General features: G+C 36.3%; 1 protein-coding gene and 1 long non-coding RNA gene across 2 annotated transcripts in view; one reads left to right on the top strand and one right to left on the bottom strand.

The window, feature by feature from the left end:
• Positions 1-21,889, bottom strand: part of bcl11bb (BCL11 transcription factor B b) — a 33,713-nt gene extending 11,824 nt beyond the window's left edge. Inside the window, exons 1-2 of the mRNA XM_058756279.1 lie at positions 20,699-21,889; positions 12,840-13,181 (exon numbers count right to left, since the gene is read on the bottom strand). Coding sequence (XP_058612262.1) covers positions 12,840-13,181; positions 20,699-20,762 — 406 coding nt within the window. The 5' untranslated portion in view covers positions 20,763-21,889. The remainder of the gene's footprint in view (positions 1-12,839; positions 13,182-20,698) is intronic.
• On the top strand, positions 7,869-12,946 carry LOC131527274 (uncharacterized). Its single transcript, XR_009267621.1, has 3 exons — positions 7,869-7,950; positions 8,182-8,267; positions 12,819-12,946. It is a non-coding gene; the product is annotated as an uncharacterized LOC131527274 (long non-coding RNA).
• Positions 21,890-24,517: the final 2,628 nt, after the last annotated feature.

Below are 24,517 nucleotides of genomic sequence, written 5' to 3' on the forward strand. Positions count from 1 at the left end.
GTGGCATTGCAACAAGTCTGAATCATAGCTTGGAGTATGCGTCACCGCGTTAAGATCTGGCTGGCGTGAAAAGGCGTTCAAGAAGAGCTGCAGGAACTTGATGGATGACACTGGTGCTTGCGGCTGAAGGGAGACGCGGAAAAGCCAGCAGGGTGGAGAGAAAAAAGCAAATAGGGGGACAGCGAGGGACCAGTTCAAAGCAAACATTGCTCCATGTCATCGCAATCATACCCTGGATCACAATCAAATCTCCCAGCCGTATATCCAGCGGTTAACGCTAATAGCTTGACATGAGACGGAATTTAAATAGTCTTGTGCTGTTACTTTGAAAAAGTTTTTCCTTAGATCCTTTTACTCCTTTCAATTTTACACATTCAAGACACAAAGATCGAGAAAAAATAACCGTTAACATACTCATTAATCTCTGTTTGGCTGGTGCAGGGAGTCTCAGAAGTGCACAATTTGAACTGTGCCATCTTTGCTCTTGGCCGCTTAGTTCTGGGCACAAACGTCAATCGCCTAAGCAGTAAATCTGACTACACTGCGAAAAATTATTTTCTGCCTCATCATTTTTATCTTATTTTGCAGTACAAATATCGAAACATTCTTAAATCTAGATACAGTTACTTTAGAAGAAAAATGACAAAGTCTTGTTTTCTGAAAAATGCTTCAAAGTGCGACTTTATGAATAAAATGAGAAAATAAATGTCTGCCAATGAGGGCAAACATTTTTTTCCCTTTAAATTACGTTTATTTTTATTACCCCATTGGCAGATTTTTTTTATTCTTCTTCTTTTAAGCGTAAACTCAATTTTAAACAATTTTTTTCAGAAATTAATTTCTGAAATGTATTTTGATTTTAAAAATGTTTAGATATTTGTACTGGAGGTAACAATTTAGTTTAGGGACCAATTCTCACTGTTAACTAGTTGCTTATTAGGAATACATATGACTAGCCTATTGGCTGTTTATTAGTGCTTATAAAGCACATATTAATGCCTTATTCTGCATGACCATATTTTAGATCTCTTAAACCCCAGTCCTAAACTTAACAACTACCTTATTAACTATTAATAAGCAGTAATGAGTTTAGGCAAAAGTAGTTAATAGTTAGTTAATAGTCAGAATTGTAGCCCAAACTAAAGTGTGACTGTACTGGTCCTGATTGTGCTGATTGGCCACTGCCATTACATTTCATCAGAATGCATTGCTAATTCTGATTGGCTGTCAATGGATAAAGATGATTTTGACTGCAAAATGGTGTAGTTGCGCTATCTACCATCAGGGGCTAACCGAACCATGCTAGACCTCGCTTCTTGCATGTGTGTGAGCAAGGGAAGCAAAAAAGAATGGAGAACTATCCCGTATGCGAAATAATTGCCCTGGTATTTTTTGGATAACGTGTACTATAATGGTCCCCAGCTGGGCCCAGGCTTCAATACCCATTTAAAGCTCACTGTAAAAATCCCCAGGCCCTCAGCGCGCCTTCCAAAACAATCAGGGCCCTGTAAAACAGCTCTTTAGATGCCTCATGTGCGCTGGATCTGCGACACATGCCAGTCATGTGAATGGGTTCCACTTCTGTTGTGTTCAGTAGGACCATTATTAAAACATTATTTGATATTTAGTTGGTTTATATTAGATATTTAATTGTGGACTCTTGTATCTGCATTTTTAGATTAATGCTGTGTTCAGAATGTATATTAAACAGAATGCATTATGTAAAAACAATAAATGTTTCAAACATTTGTATGCTACATTAGAAGTACAATACTTAGTCGTTGCATTGTAATGTCTACTTGTCCTCTTGGAACTAAACAAAATATATATGTAGCATTTTAATGCTGCATTTGGCAGTCCATTAAATATCAAGTAAAAAAAAAACATTTTAAAAAAGATGAAAAAATTGTGTCATATTTCTAGGTCATTTGCCACACTGGAAATGGAAGGTCAAGTGCATTGCATTGTGGGACAGATTACTGCGCACAGTGTGCTCTGTTGTAAAAAACCTAGCATACTGTATGTAATTCAATCATCTAGCAGCAACTTAATACGAATAGCACTAGATCATCCCAAAAGTAACCTATTTAGAAGCACTATTTCTTAAACAGTACTGTCTCTTTAAATATGGTGTTAATTTTTTTCTTTGTCTCATTTTAATTTGACCTTTTTTTGCATTTAATGTGCATCTTCACTTAATAACATTATAATAGATTTACATTTATTCATTTAGCAGACGCTTTTATCCAAAGCGATTTACAAATGAGGAATACAACAAGTGATTCATCACGAAGAGGCAAATAACACAAGTGCTGGTAATAAAAGTTTCAGACATTGTTTAGAATAGTACAAGCTAAAGGGAGGGATTAAGGTAAAAGAAAAAGAATATAATTTTTAATTATACATATTTTAATACATATTAATTTTAGTAATACATATAAGTTCTGATTTTCATAATGGAATATATACTGTTTTTTAAACATGCATGTTAAACTTTATAATTTTATAATTAAAAGAATGAATTTATAATGTGCACTGAAAAAAAATTATTCATTGAATTTACTCAATTTTTTTAAGGTAAGTGGTTGCAATCAATTTATTTTAGCTACATTTAAATAAACAAATTTAGTTGACTAACTTTCAACAAAATTTGTTTATTTAAATGTAGCTAAAATAAATTGATTGCAACCACTTACCTTAAAAAAATTGAGTAAATTCAATGAATCATTTTTTTCAGTGCTAAGTTCTAATTTTCGCATTGAAAATTAAATACTTTCTCTGTTTATCTCAGGGCAAATGTTCAAAGTTGTAGTATGTGAATGTTAATTGTTATTTATACTTAATACCGCATGTTTATCCAACTCTGTTTCAGACCACACACACAAACTTGTCTAATACCCAACTTATCATTAAAATTCATACTTATAATCTCTGAGCTCTACTCTTGGACTTTTTCAACCAGCTCTAACCAGCATCCCAGAAGTCCCTCCTCCATTATTATAACAAATATATATATTTTTTATTCAAACAGTAGACCTTTGTTCTTTTACATCTTTCATACTGTGCATTATAATGTTTTGACACAAAAATTGACCTGTAGGTAGCATTTTAAAATATTGATTTTAGTTTTTAGTGTTTTGATTTCTATTTACATTTCTATATTTTTTATTTTACTACCTACTCAAAACAATGTACTGTCCATGTACATGTAGTGTGTCCAAGTATGCAGATTAAGAAGAGAAGTTTCGTATCTACAAACTGATTGACAACAATGACGGTTAACTACTCCATGCCAGTCATATTTATGAGAACAAATAGTCTAAGTTAAAAGAGAGAGAGCCGATTTCTCCATCGTGTGTCATCTCGCCCTCAGCCCTCCGCTGAAGCCCTCTTCATCCTCTGCTGGGGGAGATCAGCTTCTCCCAGGGCTGTTTTCACAATGATGCGTTTTCAGCTTTTGGCACAGCTCCCCGCATAGCTTATGGTTAAGAACAGTCTTTCATCTAGCCAATGCCTTTAGCAAACATACCGGGAGGGCCACATCTGCCGCACACTACATGCAAGAACAAGCCCTCACTGGCATGAATAAAAACTGATAAGATCGAGGGTTTATTCATTCAGTGGGCTGCCAAGGAGGGTTTAATTCTGAATTATCATGGCGGTTCTCACCCTACAAATCTTCAGACTGTAATGTCATCAACCGCTATCAACATGACAGAGCAGCCCCCTCCCCTTATTTTGGAGTACAACACTCATGTTCAAGTACTCGTTGCTGATTTTTGAGATGGGAACAGACCAAAAAAGATGGCTAATAAAAAAAATAATAAAGTGTGATCGCACACTAAGATAAAAACAAATGGTTCATTTGAACGTATTCAGCTCTATATAGTGACAGTAAAGTACGGCAAAATGCAGTAGTCTGCTGCAAAATGACTAGCAAGATTACGAATTGCAATATGCAAACTGCATTGAGCTTGCAGCATTATTTGATCTAAAATGCATTATTACTTTAGTGCATTAAATGCTGAAAACACAGACAGTTTCATCTAAAATTAAATAAACAATGTTATCAGTGGCCACAATTTGTTCTTACTGAATTCCCACGTTGTAAACCGACATAATATACTCTGAAAATCCAGATGGAAATAAGCCATGAATTACATTTTTTGTGATTTGTTTCTTGTTTTTATGGTGCAGAAATGATCAGTAAGAGAATCAAACAACAATAAAGGGAACTTTCATGGAAAGCACACAAGTTCAAACTCATCAGGACATCAGGATCATCAGAGACCCGAGGGCGAATTCAACGCTGTGACTTTGTATAGTGCCAATAAAGTATGCCAAAAATCAGTAGTCTGCTGCAAACTGACCTGCAACGTGCAAGCAATTTTTTGGAACAATTTTCAAGCATTACTTGATTTGCATTATTCCGTTAGTATATTAAGTGCTGAAAAAAAAACCCAGACAGCTTGTGCAAATAAGCAATGTTATCAGTGGCTCCAATTCATTCTCAGTGACTTCCCACCATTACAGACGGACTGAGAAAAAACTCAAGTTGTATTAGAACTACTTTACTTTTATGGTGCCACCCAGCAGGACTCCACACACAATGACAGAAATTTGCCACCAAACTCCAACACTAAACCACAGCAACGGTCGAAAACGCTGTTTACTGCAGTATAATTCAATGCAGTCTACAAGATCCCGTCTTGATAATGACACTGTTTTTATTACCATCCTTTCAAATGTTCACAGACCCTGAGCTTTTCTAAACTCAACACGTAAAATGTTTGTTGTCGGTAAACCATGTGCCACGTAGAAGATGATATTAAAGAACAGAGACTGCACATGTTGCAGGTTTGAGAGAGTCGTAACCCAAAATCCTTTACTGTCTGCCTGAGACAGCTGCCAGAAGAGCCTTCTCCTTTGGGCATCAGCATGTGTGTGGCTTGGCTGCCTGATTGTGACACTATAGTCAGTGTTTGGCAAATAACTCTCCACGCAAACACTTTCTCACCCAGCAGTTCCAAGCCTATCGTAATGTCTTACTGGTAAAGCCATCCTAACGTCAAGAGGATATGAAATTGCTATTTTTATATTTCTGCATTGTATGTTGCCATATGAAGAAGAAAACATTTGGAATTGAATTTTTACTAGCCGACTAGCTATGTTTGGAAATAATTAGGAAATATTTACTTAAAAATAATTTGTGATTTTGTGGTGATTTCCGCATGTGATTTCTAAATATTATTAAATAATTACTTATTATTATTTTTGCGATAACCATTCTTTTAGGATCAGACAATTTGGGAAAAACAAACTTGAACCTATTTCAGTAATAATTATTATTATTTTTATTGTGATTGTAATTAAAATGCTAAAGAAAATAAGAAATATATAGTAACAATACCATTGTAGTATAAAATTAAAAAGTGAGTATTTAATAAAAAATAATTGTATAGTACAACTATAACATTACAATATCACTATTTATGTCTTGATTTTGTTTATTTGTATATGAACTATGGGTTTCGGGTTTCATTTACACATTCAGCTCATTATATGGTATTTCAGCATCTCAGAGAGGCTGTGAGCTGCACACTGGATCGTGAGATGATTTAATAACCACACCAAGTCGTGATTTTATCACGATATATCATGCAGCCCTAGAGGCCAGCTTAAACCAGCAAACCAGCTTAGACTTATTAAAGATGGCTTTTTCCAAAGGGTAGGTTTTAACATAGAGCTGCAGAGTTCCATTGGTAGCAGTGCAGATTAGACCCAACATTCATGAAAAACTGTCATGTCATCTCACCATCCTTGCTATTTCTTTTTAAATATTTTACTTGAATTCAGTCATGGCTAATTTGACAAAAGAGCGATAGTGAGACAGAGAGGAAGAGGGGAAAAAGCGTTACACATCTGGTCAACACCATCAGCACATGCTGAAATTTAGTGGCGACGCTCACAGTCCAAATTAGTGGCGAGTTTTATTCCCCGCTGTGGAAGGAAAAATATCAAATCTGCTGCCATATGACTACAATAAAGTGGTATGTGGAGCGTTTGATGCCTTCATGTGGGAGACTTTAACTCTTTCCACCAGGGCTCGGCGTGGAGCGCACATGCAGCGCTGTCCTGCTCTATAATGCGTCCAACATGGACCAGGTTGACCCCTGCCGGCAGACAGCACCAATCAGACGGCGATGGGGTGGTCTCGTTTGGACGGATCCCAAAAATAAGCAGGCCCGAAATCCCAGAGGCCTTAACCACAGGCACCCTGCAACAGAGATGCTGGCAAAGCTTGGGTGTTGCAAGGGATCATGGGTATGGTTTCTGTGAAGCACCGGGCATCGCGGCTTTGCGTTTTACTGCTAGAGGTCAGAGAGACTGAAATGTGTACAGAAGACTGTCCATCAAACACTACAGAGAGATCTAGTTCAATATGGTTTTAATTGGGATTTTAGGTCAACATTAACAAAAAGTACTGTACTTCATACATACCATCACTAATTTATATGGTATTTACATAGTGCTTCAACAGACATCGAATGATACTATGCCACTATTTGTCTGTAGAATTAAAAGATCTTTCCTTGAAATTAATTACTATTGTCTGTAAAATAATCTAAGATGGTTTTAATTTAAATTTGAGTTGAGAATTTATTGCTGTTGAATTTGCCGAATTGAAAATGAACTGATTTTAATCTATAACAGTGTTTTCAATTGGTGTGTGGTAACACAAAAATGGGTCGCAGATCTGTTCAGATAAGGTTGCAGGCAGTAGGGTAAAAATAATGCTACATGCAAATAATAAAATGCAACTATTTATCAATGCATGGCTGCATAAAAACAATGCATAAAAACTGACTTTTCAACTTTAAAAAAGGATGAAATGACAAAGACGACAAAGCATGTGTGTCCAAACAAACTCAAAAAGACAGGTTGTGTGACATGCTCACTCTTACTCTTAAAAACCATGAACAAAACCAAGCAAAAGAAAATATGACACAGACGACTTTAAATACTCTTGTTCATTCGTAAAGAGGATAAATATGGTGTGTGTGACCACAATGTGTTTTTAGCAGTGAATTATTGGCTGCCGAGAGCATGAAACCATCAAAATTCAATTTACATTTATAAAACAAACACCCAAACTATAACGACTGTAAATCACTATTTTGAGGTTTGCTTATGCATTTATAAAGCTGTCAGTTTTCCTATGCAGCCTACGTCATTTTAATAACTTGAGGTTTGTCATATTGTTGTGTCTAAATGTTTGATTTGAAGGTTTATTAAATCATTTGTCTAATAAACAATTGTGTTCAACATATAATATGGGTTCTGAAGCCATTTGAGTACCACTGATGTAAAACAAATTTTAATACTAAAACCGTTTGGAGATTTATGTGAAGATCTCATGGTCAAGGATAACCGTAATTTCCTTAATGGTGTAAACGACGTGTGAAAACGGTTTCTCTGCACTGCTGGATCTGTGGTTGATTTTGCATAAAGATGTTCAGAGACAAAGAGCTCCTGATTTTTTCATTTTAAAATGTCTGTGCATTTACAAAAAGAGTGCTTAAGACAGTACCTTCATGAAAATTCAAAGGCTGATCCTTGAACTTTCTAAAGACACTGTGTATTTAAAAAAATATTCTCTGAACTTCAAAAACATTTCTTCTCTTTTAACTGCAGGACTCAGAAGAGCTGTTTCATATGCCAGGATATTAGCAAGAGTTTGGACACAAAAAAGAGGAAAAAGGTCTGTGAAACTGACTCATCAAATTCACTTTCTATTCTGCTTCAGTCCCTGACACACACACACACACACACACACACACACACACACACACACACACACACACAGTCTGAAACAGCCACTGTAACCCCTAATCACAACCCCGAAGGCTGGACATCAAATGCTGCAACGTTGAAAACAGATGATCAGAGGTAATTAACGCAGTTTCATATGCAAATTTAATTAATGCAAAACTACAAAGTCATTATGCAAATGGCGTCTTCTTGAGCCGCTGTGCAAATATTCATCTCTTGGAACAGGGATCAGTCTCCCCATCTTTAGAAACTCTCTCACAACACACACACACACACACACACACACTGTTCTCTCAGGATCATGTATGAATAGTGTATTTATTTTAAACTTCTTTCCATTGATACCAGACTGGGGCCATCAGAGCAGACAGCTGAGAGGCAGGAAGACACGATTTGGCACAGGAGTGAGACAATGAGACTGTTAGACCGGCACGGTATGAATATTCATGACACTGATTACTTTCCATGATTAAAGCCTACTCTAATATTTAAATGAGCGCATGCTAGGTGATTAGAGGAGCGTTGGAAAGGACAAGCTCATGATGCGGTGCACTTTCTCCAGCGTTCATGGAGTATGATTAGCTAGATAGTTCAGAGATTGATTAGAAAGTAAGGGCAGTTTCACATATGAGGGATAAGATTTGAAAATAGCAAGAATGAGGCTGGTATTCACTTGATGGGATATTCCATCAGAAACTGCAGGTAATGGGCACTTTCCTTGAATATGGTACATATTGGTGTCCTGTTAATAATTATTCAACACAGTAGACATATAAATCCCATATTGTTTTTTTTTTTGTTTGTTTGTTTTTTTTCTAAAAACTTTTTTTTTAGATGCATTGGATAAACTATTATCTAAAAAAAAAAAAAAAATCTAGCATGAGAAGTGGTTAGTAGCTAATTTTAAACATTTCAAATGTCTCAATCTTCTATATTAGAGGAACAAAGAGAAGGAGAACTTAAAGACAGATTTTTGGAATAGGCAGAAATATGTAAATATTAAGTAACAGCATTTAAACAACAACAACAAAAAAGATAACACTTTATTTTAATAGTATGTAGTTACACATACATGTACTTACTATAACAGTAAACTATGCATAATTACAAGCAACTAAACCTAACCCTAACCTTAACCCTATAGTAAGTACATGTAGCCCTATTATGGTGCTTTGCTCTGTTCTTTTCCGTCTATAGAAGACAAAAGGAGATGTTTAGCAGAATGTTCATGCTGCTCTTTTCCATATAATGAAAGTGAATTGGGGTTGTTGCTCCACAAATGACAAAAATCTGTAGTCTGTACAAGTCATGCACTACAAGTCTTTTAAAAATAATAATTTTGTGTGAAGAACAGACAGATCTCAAATCCTATTTGCATATAGGTATATTCAAACTTCTGCAATCAGTTATGTATGTGCAAACATTTTGAAGCTATATTCAGTTAATTAAAATGAATTGAATTAAGTAATAATTCTTAATATAGAATTTTTGATTGAAAGTATTAATTTATTTAGAAGTAATTTAGGTCACACTTTATTTTAAGGTCCAATTCCCGCCATTAGCAAACCATTAACTACGACTTTTGCCTCAATAAACTCCTAATTTTCTGCATATTAATAGTTAGTAAGGTAGTTGTTAAGTTTAGGTATTGGGTAGGATTAGGGATATAGAATATGTTCATGCAGAATATGTGCTTTATAAGTACTAATAAACAGCCAATATGTTATTAACAGGCATGCAAATTAGCAATTAGTTAATAGTGAGAATTGGTCCCTACACTAAAGTGTTAAATAAATGTGATATTCAAAGTTGGTAAACTCATTAGTTAATAAAAAACAAAAAAATTAAATCATGATTCCCAGAATCTGAATGATATCAGAACCCGCAAGTGCCTAAAGATTCGCCTAACGTAAATACAATTAGAGATTTTTCCACATGTGAATGCTCCGCTCCTCATTTGCAAAGCAATATTAAAGTAAATGACAACAACATTTCCAAAATGGCCTTTTTCGTGTCAACTATTTCTTAACCAAATCTAAATAAACATATGCTATCTTAAAAATTATTACTTTTGAACAGAAGAGCCATTCTAGCATGGATTAAAACATTTCTATTGAGATGTGAAGGGTTTAACGCACACCCATCAGGCTTGGCGTTTTGGCCCACAGCATGCATGGCTTTTGCCTCTAGGCAGTCATAGCTCCATATTGTATTTAATTAGCCCCATTAAATATAATCTAATTTGGCTGAAACTTAAGACAGTTAAGTGGCAATCTAATGTGTTGAGTAAAGCTTTCATGCTCTGGAAATATTTAATTCAAGCCTAAAGCACCTTCCTGCCCTGTATTTCTGTGGATAACCTTGACGGCTTCTCCACTTCTGTCAACGAAGCAAAACTAAAGCCAAAGTTGTTCAGTAAAAAGTTCAGATAATACAAAAAAAAAAAACCTCCAGATTAACAGCTTTGAAAAGGCATATACAAACAAATACAGAAAACTAATAACCTTGTATAATTTAGTTTTTTTTTTTTTTAAAGGGAAAAAAGTATTGACAAGGCTGAAGCTTGCTGACTAGCGTAGGGCAGCATGCGTGTGTGTGCGTGTGTTTGATTTGTCTCTATTTGTCATATCCTGACTAGCAAGTGAAGCATTTCCTTGTCCAGGCTGTGTGTGCTGAGAGGAGGGTGGGCGGCACTGTGCTGGAAGATAACATGTGGCCCCTCCAGGCCCCGCACGCTAAACTGAGTCTTTAACCCTCTGAATGAGGAATCTTCTTCATTAATCCCCACACTATGTCTCTTAGCACTTGAATTTTAATGGGCTTTCTTAGCCTTTTTTTCTTAATACGATGATATTTCCCCCAAACACGTTGAGTGAGGATTTCTGGAGTTTTTTTCCTCTTAGAGAATTGGTTTCAGCTGCTGGCGCACTCAGGGCTGTTATGTTTCACTTATACAGATGAGAGAAAGAGAGAGAGAGATGCTGTGTCTTGCTCTAATAAAATCATGCAAGGGGTGTTAATCCCTCTTGAAGGCCCGAGTCAGAAGAAGAGGACCTTTTGAGAGAAGCGATCCAGTCAGAACTGCTAAACAGTATGTGTGTGTTTGTGTTGGAATCAAGAGAAACTGTGCATATAAAACTACACTCTTAAATGAACAGTTCACCCCAAAATTAAATTTTTTGTTATCATTTACGAACCCTCATATCATCCCAGCCCCATATTATTGTAATTATTATCATTATTATTTTTCCAAAAGGAAAAGCAAGGCTGAATTTCTGAGCTGGATGGTGATTTATACTTGCTAAGTACCCAAATGCAACATCTTAATGGCAAGTCATACAATAGCTTTGTGTGATTAACAGATCAAAATGTATTGATTGTTTTGGTATTTACCGAAACTCACAAATATGATTAATTGTGTTCAGCTTTGATATCACTGATGCCAAGTGCCATCAGTTTAAAACAGAAGCTCAGCCCTTCAGCCTAATGGACCTCTTTTTGTTTCACAGAAGAAAGAAAATAATATGGGGGTTGAAGCGACATGATTAGTAAACAAAAGTAGACAAAATACTCATTTGGGGTAAAATATTCCTTTAAAAAGTAAGGTTTTAATTAGAATCCAATCCTATTTTAAAAGAACCTTTATTAAACAAACAGCTCTGGTCCTGGGTTGTAATTGGTCAGCATTCCAGCCTCGCTAAAATATGTATTAGAGGAAAAGCTATAAGGCCAATATACTGCGTATATCACTGCACAGCACCTATAGAGATCAACTATTAGTTTACATATCATAGACTATATATCCTATATATATATTATATATATATAAGTGGAATGATGGCATTTTTTATTTTTTTTTATTTTGGTAAAATTGGTTTTAATTATATTCTGTGCTACACTACCTGTCAAAAGTTTTGAATAAAGTTTTTAATTTTTTTTCATTTTTATTTTTTAAAGGTCTCCTGTGCTCACAGAGGCTGCAATTATTTAATCAAAAATGCAGTTAAAACTTTTATTACAATATTACAATTAAAATAACACTTTTCTATTTTAATATATTTTAAAATGTAATTTATTCCTGTGATGTAAAGCTGAATTTTTAGCATCATTACTCCAGTCTTCAGTGTCACATGATCCTTCAGAAATCATTCTAATGTGCGGATTTGTGGAAAACTGTCATACATACAAAAGTTATTATAAATGTTTGGGTTAAGCAAGATTTGAAAGAAAGAAAGAAAGAAAGTTCAGTATTGCGAACACAGGAATAAATAACATGTTAAAATATATTTCATTTAATTTCATTATTTATTTATAAAGCACATTTAAAAACAACCCAAGGTTGACCAAAGTGCTGTACAGATCAGGAAGCTCAAATTAAAAATTTTTTAAAAAATCTTTAGTAATCTATAAAACAACATACATAAAATTGGAATAATACATTAAAGAAGACGTGTTTTAAGTTTTGCTTTAAAAGAGGAGAGTGTTGACACCATATACCATACCGGTAGGCTATTCCAGAGTTTAGGCCCCGCTATCCATGATGTTTTACCCTAAAATATATTATATTAAAAATATATTGAATAGAAAACAGCAATTTAAACATTTTTAATTATTATACTATTTTACTGTATTTTTATTGAATAAATGAAGTATAATTGGCAAACTTTTGACCAGTAGTATATATTAAAATATAATAAACATGTAATACATACATTCATATGTATTTTATGTAGTAACCACCTATAAAAGTTGCTCAAGATTTAATTTTGTCGTTACTACCTAATGTAAAACCTTCAACAGGACATATAGCCGAAGAACCGCAAAAAGGTTCTTGACAAGAAAAGACTACTTTGTTGGTTCTTGAAGAGCGCGCGTACAGTATTTCAAGTATAAGTAAAAATCTTTGTGTGTGTGGGTGTTTGTCACTTCACAGATTTATCTTTCCTGCCAAGCTTCAGAGACTAATAAACCTTCCCCTCCTCCAGCCCTCAGTGTAAAACACCTACCTGTTGGGACGCCCTCCTGCTTGGGGCAGATTCCTCTGGCGGGCGTCAGTCGTTTTTCCTCCTCCTCTCCTGGCGTGACCTGGATCCCAACCTCCACCGGTCCAGACCTCCGGCAGACCTCCGGCCGTGGGGGTCTGGGGGACGGGGAGCCGCCGCAGTCGGACGGTTTGTCAAAACAGGCGCTGGGTCCAGGGCACAGTCTCCTTTTGTGCTCGATAAACACTAGAATATCTCCCAGGGGGAAGTTTGTTTGACATTGACCGCAGGTCAGCAGGTCGCTATCTCCGGCTCCGCCCACAGGGCTGGCTATGGAGCCCTCTGATGCGTCATGATCTGCTGCAGCTGAGCGGTGAAAGAAAAGGGAAAATGATCAATTAATGCACGACTCTATTATAAACTCATTATGGTTCATAATAATACGTGGCTTACAATAATCAATTTTGAGCTGTAACAGATCAATCTGCCACAGATAGTTGCAAATAACTGAGAATAAGTGAGCCAATGTGTTTTGTATAAATTTCAATATTGTTTTCATTGTTTTCAATTTCTTTTTATATTTTCGAATCCATTGTATTTATCATTGATAAAACGCTATAAGGGTCTAAGTCAAAGTTTTGAATCTTACAGGATTTAAGTTGTTGTTTTTTGTTTGTTTTTGTTAAGTATTAATCCTATGTATATATATATATATATTTGACTATTCGCCAAAGTTTGTCATGCGTTATCTGCAAAATTTGCTTCTAGCTACAAAAGCGTGAGCAACATTTCATGTTTGCCAAGTACAGGTGAACATTATTTGATTTCCAGAAGATGTCATATGTTCTCCAACGGTAACCACATTCAAGTCCAGACTGAAAACATCTGCTTGCGTTCTCAAATTAACCACTGTGCGAAAATGTAGCTGATTTTACTTCAGTTTTTACTGACTGAGCTGCATTATTTTATTTCAGTTTTATTAATACTTTTCCTTTTTTAACATTTATTTTAATACACATTTTGATTGTTCTTCGTTTCTTTTCTCTTCTCTTCTTTATCTATTGTTTTTAAAAGAATATTCCATGATTATTTATTTATCCCTGTCATTCGTGCTTTTTTTTAACAATCTTAAACACAAACACAGTAGATAAAATGCATTTTATCATTTTTAACCCCACCATAAAGTAGTATGTGCATATCAAGCACTATATTGCAAGTCTTCATAAATCATATCAGAGGTTTGTATGGGGAATTTAAGTTACTTGTTAAGGTGTTCATTGAAATAGTCTCCGCTTCATCTGTCTCCAAATCATATAATGATTGATGTAAAGGACACATTTCAGTGAATTTTGCCTTAAATTGTAGTCTGTCACAAAAAGCTATTACAGGAATTCAGGAGACTGATCATGGGTCAGTTTGATTACTTTTATGTTGCTTATTTAATCATTTATGAAGGTTGACTGGCATTGTATGGAAAATACCTGAATGAAGATTCTTCAAAAATTCTCTTTTTTTTTTAAAGGAAAAGAAAAGAAAAAAAAAAAACCCGCATCCAAGTCTGGAATGACCAGTGACTGAGTGGCTAAATAATGACAATTTAAATTTTTTAATGTTTTTTAAACTAGACTTTTATAGATCTTCTACATCTCTCTTTACAGCTATTTTCCTTTATTATGTAAAGCATATTAAATTAACATTTTGGTCTATGTAAAATATGTAACAACATAAATACATACGCCTTGCCTTGACTAGTTTGAATTTAAAATAGTTGATTTAACTAATTAAATTACCTGTCAAGTTTCTAAATGACAAATTGCTATTGGTGTGTCTGTGATTTTTGTTCTTCAGTTATTGTGAGCTGCAAATCTGTTTTTCAGTCTGGCTATCAAACTGGTCCAGACATGATTAACTTGCTTGTTGGGATATTGCATGTACTGTAGACTCTAGACGACAAATGAGTTCTTTTAAATGACTTCATAGACCGAAATTTTCCACACATTTGCAGCTATCCTCACAAATCACTGCGAGCTGAGCGCATCCAAATAGAACTGGATGGAATCTGTTAATGAAAATGAAATATCTCTAGCATTAGCACAAGTTACAAGAGTCAAAATGGTCTCAGTCAGCCGTTTGTGGAACTGAAGCGTGTGATTCTGTCCTCGTAAAGCAAAATTCGCAGTTCACACAGCATAGACTAACACCTGTGAGCTGCACAGTAAGATCAGCGGAGTGTGTGTGTGTGTGTGTGTGTGTGACAGGTAGTACAGTCGCAGTCTTGCAGTGGTATCTGTGTTTCCGGTCTACTTCTCTGCACGCTGGACGGATGTTGGAGAGGTGCACATGCACCATACAGGTATGTCACAGCAGACAATCTAGCGCTCACAAAAGCCGCAAAACAGCCTCAAAATACGCTCTCAGGCATGGGTCGCCTTGCGTGTCAGTGCATCGCAGGTGCATGTTGGGAACAGTGGTTAAGGAGCTTGACAAACAGCCGTTTTCGTATGTGAAAATCAGTTACATCTTTATCACCTCGTACCCTCGTGAAATTCCCTGTTTGGCATCTCAATGCCGTTATCCTGCATTATTATCGATGACGAAACAGCCAACACACACTGTTTGCTGTGAAATGTATCTGGCTCAACACAAAACCACAATGAGATACAAAACAGATTTACAGAGAGCGTAAATACAGGAAAAAACAGCAGCAGTATGAGATCCGATAGCAAATCAACTCCAGTCTCAGCCTGAGGGACAAACACACACTGGTTGGCTGAACACTCTTAAAAATAAAGGTTCTTTATTGGCATCTGTGGTTCAGGAGGAACCTTTTCAATGCACAAAAGGTTCTTTTAGTTTATAAAATGTTCTTCACATTAAGAAAAGAAATGGTTCTTTTAAGAACTGTTCACTGAAAGGGTCTCTGGGAACCCAAAATGGTTCTTCTGTGGCAGAGCAGCAAAAAAAAAGCTTTATTATTAAGAGTGTAGGAGCCATGGGAAGAGCAACAGTAACTTAACTCCTGTAGAATTTTTGACTCAGCATGATATTTAGATTCTTTTAAAAGAATATTCTTGATCTGTTTTAAATTTAGAACCTCCACCATCACAAAGCTGACCAAAGTCAGTTTGAGCAGCATGTGATATCTAAACAGAGCATCGCATGCGTGATCTAAAGGACGCCTGCGAGAGCAGCACCGGGCCGCTGCCACACACTCGGCTGTCTGCAGCTCTCTCTCTCGCCGGCTGACAGGAGACCCCCAGAGCAGTGGAGTAATGCCAAGAAGGAGAACACAAACATCGTGTGCTTGGCATGGACCCAATGCCACGGAATTGGGCGCAGAGGGTGTGCTGGGAGGCATCCACACCGTCCTGAACGGGCCAGACGCAAGCAGTGGACACAATAGAAGAAGGTGTATGTCTGTGAGAGCCACAGGTGTACAGCAGATGATGTGTGTGCTGTGATATTTCAATCAGAAGCTGAAACTTAAATCTTTATAGAAAATAAAAAGTGTGTAAAGAAGCAGTATAGCTGATATATCATGAATTACGTACACCATCAACTTATAATTCTGTGAATTTATTTGCAGTGGACTTAAATTTAAAATCTTTGACCTGCAATCTAATTTAAACTAGGAAATGAACATAACATTTAAAAACAAAGAAACATTATGCTGTATAATGTGCAAGATTCTTCACCATTCCTATTTCAGTAATTAAAAAAGCTGATTCGTTACACTGATCGTGTGAACTTTAGACCAAAAGTCTTGCACTGAAATATAAGAGACGGTCTTTGAAACATTATCAAATCATGCTGCACAACGTAATACCTTTTTTCTTTTTTTTTTGCAGCTGTTATTAAAGCAAGCTGATTTTCTGAAAGTAATGTAATTTTTTTAATTCGACTTTTTACTCAAATTGTTATTCTGATATTATGATTATAAAAAATTAAAAGTGAACTTGTATTAGTGGTCTAAGATTTTTGAACCTCATTTTATGTGAAAAGAGGAAAAGATTTACGTGGAGAGGAAATCAGTACATAGAAAGTGTGCAACAAAACAATCTGAAAACAAAAACAGTGAAGAAAATAAAATGATTTATCTTTTTTTAGGTATTCTATTAAAAAGCATTTTAATAATGCAGTAGTAATTAGAGTAATTAGTAATAAAAGAAAGCATTTGTGATAAGATAATACTGATCAACTATTTTGATTATTAATCATTTTTTGAGGTCAAGTCTATTGTGGTCATGGCTTTGAATTTTAAAAAAAAAATCATAATTAAAAAAAACAGCGGATGACAGAGAACACCTAGCGCATTCAGAACAAAGATTACGAGTGATATATATTTGCGGAACTATTAACGTCTCCAGCATGTGTTAAAAGATTTTGTCTAATGTGATTTCTGAGCTCACCAGGTGCATTTACAAAAAAAAATAATCCATGTGCTTGATAACGTCTGTTTCTTATCTTCATTTAAGGCCTATACACTGTCAACTGCTTCTGGATGCGTGCCAAACAAATGCGCACAATTCTGAAATACACGTGTGCGTGCTAATGACTCTTCCCGAACCCCAAAATTTCACATAAAGCTGTGTGCTGGAAATCAGATCCACAAATATTGCTTAAAAACTTGGTTGGAGGCAAGGACACGAAATGTTTAGGAGCAATAAGCACAGTGGGCACAGCGTCTATATTACTGCTCCCCAGGGTGAAATCTATACTACAATAAATTGAATTAATTACCTTTAGCGTAAGATAAGAGATTTATACTGAGCCTGTTGTGGGAATGATACACTTGGGAGGAGAGATAGCAATTCAGGGTATTAACCATTATAAATACAGTTATCACATTTCCTGAAGGCAGTAATCAGATTCTCAAAGAAAACACACACACACACACAAACATACAGCCTCTCTATCACTTTCCCTCTCGTAAGGGCTTACAGCACCCCCTATCAGCTTCAACCGTGCACATTTACACTCCACTGAAGTTGTGCAAACCAGCAAACACGACACTCATAAAATAAACCGAAATATTGTGCAGTGGAACAGAGACTCGCCTATAATATTTGCCAAGTCAGGTCAGACGAGTCCGATCAGCGGGTAACCACACGTCCATCAAACAGCTCTCGGCTCACACGGTCTGTGAAATAACTTCTCTCGAAGGCAGCACTAACACATACAAAAAGGGTGGACATCACCATAAAGTCACTCCTAAAGACGAGAGCCACTTGTAAAAGGCTGATGTGACCCTTTCCACTCTGAGAAATCAAAGGCACTGTGGTCCGGCAGTTCATGCCTTGCGTTTTATTAGCATGATGACCAGCGGCTACTAAAAGATCACGGAAAACATCATGTGAGCATTCAAAGAGCTGACATTCACAGCCATTAAAGAGTCGTTTTACATTTTAAGAGCCAGTAAGGGCCCTAATGGACGGCCCCCACCCACATTTTAACGTTTCAAGCAACCCATCCAAAAGTCGAGCTACTCATGTAATGAATCATACATGTTCACACAATTTACATACGACTTAAGAGGAAAAAACAAAACTAATGAGTTTCTTTGGCACTGGGGCGGTTTGCGGAAATCTCAATACGAGCGGTTTCGTCTCTTAGACTTCCTCAAGAGCCCGTATTTGTGTCTGCAAGAGCCCTGCCATTTTAGGTCGTGGCTTGAGACGTTCTCTGTAATGCACACACCTGTACATGTACATGCGGGCGGAGAGTGCGCCCCGCGTTTATTTCAAGATGTGAAGTATGTTGATATTCTTGTTCCTTGGTTTTCTCTTTGAGCATTATCTATAGGTCTTGTCGCTCTGGGCAGAATCTCTCTATTGTGCAACCTCTAGCTAACTGACATGTTTTGTGCCAAAAGCATTGACATAGCCAAATGAGGGCACTTTGGTTTTCCCCTGCAGACAGACAGACAGACACCCCAGAAAGAGCCCGTGAAGACTGGAATGGAGGTTGGCGTGCAAACCTGAACGGAGTCCACTTAAAAAGTGTCGGTTTACACTCTGTACACATGCGATTGAGTGTATAGAGCGCACAATGTAAACTGCACATTTGCCAGCTGACACACACACACCGCCAGACTAATTATGTTTGAACTAAACACGTATTTGAGACACAGTATAATTATTCTGCTCAACACACTTACACTGGATGGCTTTTGCTGTACAAACATACATATTTAAGCAAGCAGTAAAGAATGAGATGTTTCAGTATTTATTAGTCACAACAACTGGAAAGAAACCCAAAAATGTATTCTGAGAAAAAAACTAAAACCTAACTAAAAACTATCTGCTCAGTAAACCATGTCAGGTGAAAGAAACTGGCAGACTAGCAGTGGTTTGAATTTAAAGGCCACCGGCTCTCTGTAAGCCCACCCACTCCTTTAACACATTTTCCTCATCTCATGTCTTCACGTTTTCTAAAACGATAACATCAGCATCACTAACAGTGAAAATTTTGACGTGTAAAGACCATCTACTCACTACTGAATCAGATATTTTCAGGAAGGCACGCCTTCGCATTGTGCCCACATTCTCAGAGAAACCAGAAATACCAAAATGAATAACAAGGCAGAATGCAATGAGCAACAAAAGTCATAGCAGATCAAAAAAAATGGCAAGCATTTCGAAAAAATTAAATGTTATATTTTTATCAGGAATTATTTGATAAATGCAAACACGTCTTGAGGTTAAATAAATAAACAAAAAGCTTTGGAGTTTAATTCACAAACACTACGGGTGTACAGGGTGATGTGCAATGTATTAACCGTGGATAAACCTTCCTGGTCTTTTATTGTATATGCTACAATCACAATTATAAACACTTGTGAACATTGTGTTAAGATTATATCATTGAGCTGTTATAAATTAGACTTTATAATTTTTTTTATTGTAAGCACTTTCCTTGATGTTGCTCTCAATAGTTTACATTGCAGCTAATTTGTGCTTTTTTTATTGTGCAAGAAAAGCTTTTAAGGGAATAAAAAACTAGGCAAAAAGGGTTTAGAGTACTTGGTGCTTTTACATAAAGTTTTACTAGTGGAAAGAGTGTGTAAAGCATCTTAGATAAAATGGTAAATTAAAGATGAACATAAGGAGTGTGTTGCTTTGGACGATCAACACCATGCATGTGAATCCTGATATTGTAAAACAGAGATTATGATAAAAAAATAAACTAATTAAAAATATATAAGCACTACGGTTTTTAAAAGTACATAAACACCAGATTATCCAGCAAAGTCGGAGCCTTTTAAATAAACTACATAAAGTAATCTTGATAAGCCATGTACACTTGTGTATGTATGTGATAATAATAGATAATAGGTGAGGAGTGTGTGTGTGTGTGTGTGTGTTGAGTGGGACAGAGCAGATGAACGCGTGGGTCTCACAAACCTGTATGTTATGAATTATGATTTTATGTTCAGCACTTCCAGTTTGTTTAAATCAATAATTCACAGTAAATGAGAAAAGTATCATCAATGCATTGATAGTGCTTAAAATAAATAAATAAATAAACACAAAAAAAAAAAAAAAACTAACAGGCCTCAATTATTGGATTATCGATAAATATAGCTTAAATAGAATAAGTAAACCTACGCTTGGCTCACTGTTATTATTTGCGGTTCTAATAAAGTTTAGTTAGGATAGAGCACATAATTACGTTTTGTAAAAACATAACATACGCTAGATTTAATGATGGTTTTACGAGCTGATTATCTTGAATGTTTAATGCACGTTCAACGCTGCTACGTTAAAAAGAAAACAATGTTTAGTTACAGATATCAGTCTGCAAGAAAGAAAGAAAGAAAGAGAAAGTTTTCTGTACCCCTATACTTCATAATAATGAGGCAACGGCAGAGGTCTTGTACTCACTCGGTAGGTTCTCCCTCTGTGTGAGGGACAGATGCTGTGGGTTGCCTTGCTTCCGTCGGGACATCGCCCCGCATTTACAGCAGCATCTCACGGACACTCGGACTAATGTGTGCGCTCCAGAAGACCTCTCCAAACTTTCCTCCACAGCCCCGGTACTGTTCCACCGCGCTAGTCTAGTCGTTATCACGGCACAAACTAACACTTGTACTCTGTGAACAGACTAAATCGCATTCGACTGTCGTGAGGCATTAACTAAGTGCCACTTAACCTGAGATAGCGGTGCGTGAAAATCACTCCGACCCGCAGCAGCAGCAGCAGCTTCTTTAACCTCTGACAACCTCGAGTCTTAAAATTCAAATATTCTTTGTTGTTGTCCTGCTATAATGGAAATCCAAGATCCGTGGACGGCGGGCTCGCCAGGTGAGAGAAGTCTTTCGCACTGTCCTCCATGTGCGCTTGGCATCAGAGCGCGGAATGGCTCAACCTCTGAAGACAACACCTCCTCTCCAGATCAATCAGGACCCGAGCAATTACGTCTCGCGTTCACGCTGCTCTCAGGGAGGACCCAGCGCCTGTGTGTGTGGCAGGGGTTGCCTCTGAAGAATGGAATGGGATTCAAGTTCAAGTGCGGACGTGATGTGACGCGTGGCGCTGGGGGCGACTAGTGGCGGCAGTCTGGGGACAGAGGGTCTCCGCGCCCACCAGCAACGCTCCCGTCAATGCACTGTTAAAAAAAGACCCTGCAAAATTTACGGGAGGGGGGGAAACAGACAGCTTTGGGTGCGTGAAATTCACTGACAATACGTTGGCAACGTTTTAGTGACTATATACGGGATGGCATTTGAGTGCTCGTTTATGTTGCAGGTCAAAACCGTGCATTTCAGTAAATGACATAATATAGCCTACCAACAAACTTCAACAAGTTACATTTGATTCGCAACTTGCTGATAACAGAAGAGCACATGCTGAATTAAAAGAGTTGCACAAACACAAACCTCCATCAGGGTAGGCCTAACATGACACGTGGTAAAATAACGCAAGAAACATTGCATAATAACCGAGTAAGACACTGCAATCTATAGAACTGATGATTAATAAAATGGCCTATTGTTAAAAGTGATGATGCGTCACGCAGAGACGTCTGGGATGTCATTTTACAGGTTTTCACTGTAAATTATCAAGTAAAATAGGCCTAAATTTACGTTTTAATATTCTAACATGTATTGTTTTGTTATCTAAACATTTCGAAGATTTTTTACTGTATTTTTTAATTCTTAAACATTTTTAAAAAGTAATTCATGCTTTTTAATTCACTTGTAAACTGTAATATAAATGTATTGTCCGGTTAAATCGAAATGTAGTCTACTTAGTATATTTTTACTTTTAACTTTTTTTTTTTTTTATTCTAAAAGCTTCTTACACTGTCGTGGGGATATAGCCTATAATGCACAATTTTATAGAAATAACGTAGCTATAAGAACTAGGTATTTTAGCGAAACTAAAGTAGAAACTGTGCTGTATTTTAATAAAATGTGCTTAAAAAAATAAAAGATGTCACTAACATCATGTGCTGTCTTTTGCATTTGATTTATAGTAAGGCTAATAAAGATAATAATTTATAAACCAATCTGTACAACACATTGAAGATCCCCAACGCTGAGATTCAAGGTACGTAATTTGGTGTGCTAGGCCCCCTGCACGTGTGTGTCCTGTTTCCATTTAAGCCAATAGCGCCACCTGATGGTCTTCAATGGCCCTAAAGCGTGTTCACTGAGAGAGGGTTAGGGCAGGTTTCACCACATTTGCTCCACAGATCAACACTTACAATGGGGAAAAAAGAGCACAGAAGAGAGAGACCGGGGCTAGTTGTCACACGGGCTGTATTAGACCATCTTATACTGAAGGTTCTGAATTAAGTTCCATTACATAGGCCTAAATGTGTTTTTATTGCAGTTGTTTTCTTTGTTGGTCTCAAACACTTGACATTTTAGATTTCACTTTGTGAATCATAACTATTTTACAATTTTATGTAGGTTATATGTGCTTATAGAGATGCTCAAAATATCTTTAAAAGCGAAAGTTGGGAGGGGGGGTGCTAATCATATAGCCCATCCAATTTAGTCTTAATTTTAGAGCCAACAACCACTTTGTTGAGCACATTTTAGAGATTTTAATTAAAAGACATCTTGCCTTCTTTTCATCACAGCAGATGAACTATGATAAATGGCATATCACTTCACACTGAAGCAATAACTTGCATACAGTGTATACAGTCAGTGTAGTCAAGCCCCAGAGCAAAGTCAGATTCATCAATAAAACATGATTTTTTTTTCCATTAAGGTTACCGTTGTTGCCTCTGGGAGAGGAACACTATTACACAATGGCAACACGCAAGACACTGAAAAAAAGTGTATGCTGTTAGTTTGGTCGTGTTTCAATAGTGACTTGACTACACACAGGTAGACTGCATTTTTTGGGCATAACAGACACGTTCTCACACGCTCACACTGCTCAGTGACTTGGAACTGAAAATACTCGCTTGAAACACTGTCTCTGTCTTCACTCTGAAATGTGTAAATGGTGATCAAGAACAGGACACACCATGCAGAACTTTTGGGACACCGAATTTGAAGATATTATAAAATTTGTGTAAAACTCTTAGGTTGACCAAATAATGGCAAACCCACTGCATATACTTGACAATGACATATAAGCATCTAATAAACGTCTCAACTCTTTTTCCAAAAACAAAAACATCTTGGTAAAGCTTGGTACACTAAACAGACTGAAATGTATCAAATAATATGACTAATGAAACCATTTTCACACAAATATAACCTTTAATTGTTATTTATACACAATGAGGCAATATTTGCTCATAAAAGGCCTATGTAATCTAATTATATTTAGATGAATTTGACAAAGAAACTATAAACTGTTCAACAAAAGGCATTTAATCAAAACATTATTAAACAGTTCATTAGTTTAATGTAGCTATTTGTCTTAATGTAGGCTTAAAAACAGTTTATCGGCTGAAACTAAACATCTGGGAATAATATTGTAAATATGGTAGCTTCAACAATAACGGCAAGCAAAATGTTTATGATCTTATTAATAATTGGCCTTTATGTAGTGTTTCATGTCCACAGTGGACTGAAGATCTGACTCTTAAAATCGCGGTCAGTTACGCCCTCTAGTGGATTTATTTGCACAACACAATCCTCACAATTCGCTACCTTTTCTACTCATAAAACTATCAAGCCTGGTCAATTTTAACATTTAAAATCGATAAACATACATTAAACTGTGTCTTCTAATTTGTCAAAGCTAAATTCAGTACTGTATAAACTAATTTAGAGCCTTATTTAGAACCATTAACTAGCCTGACAACAATTGAGAACAATGACAATTTTGTTTTTGTTTTTTTACTTTAATTGTCAAAATAACTAGCAGCTCCTGAAGGGTGACTAGCTAACACAAGTAGCAAGGGTTTCATATGTATTTCCCAAATAATTATTATAATTTTATATATATATATATATATATATATATATATATATATATATATATATGACATTTTTGATTTTTTTTTGTAGGGAGCCTTTGTCGTGACACATATGGTCGCACATATTTTAATGTCATAACAGTGGCATCTCAGTGACTAGTACACAGTCTTTTGAATTCTTTTTAAACTGTTTCAGTGTTTCAAAGATTCAGAGATTAAGAGATTTCATTTACATCAGTGAACAAACATTAGTCAGCAAGCACCTTCAGATATAGTCTGTACACCTCTCTGCCATAAAAAAAAATTAAAAAATT

Source organism: Onychostoma macrolepis, chromosome 20 (assembly GCF_012432095.1).
Source record: "Onychostoma macrolepis isolate SWU-2019 chromosome 20, ASM1243209v1, whole genome shotgun sequence".
Classification (NCBI taxonomy): domain Eukaryota; kingdom Metazoa; phylum Chordata; class Actinopteri; order Cypriniformes; family Cyprinidae; genus Onychostoma; species Onychostoma macrolepis.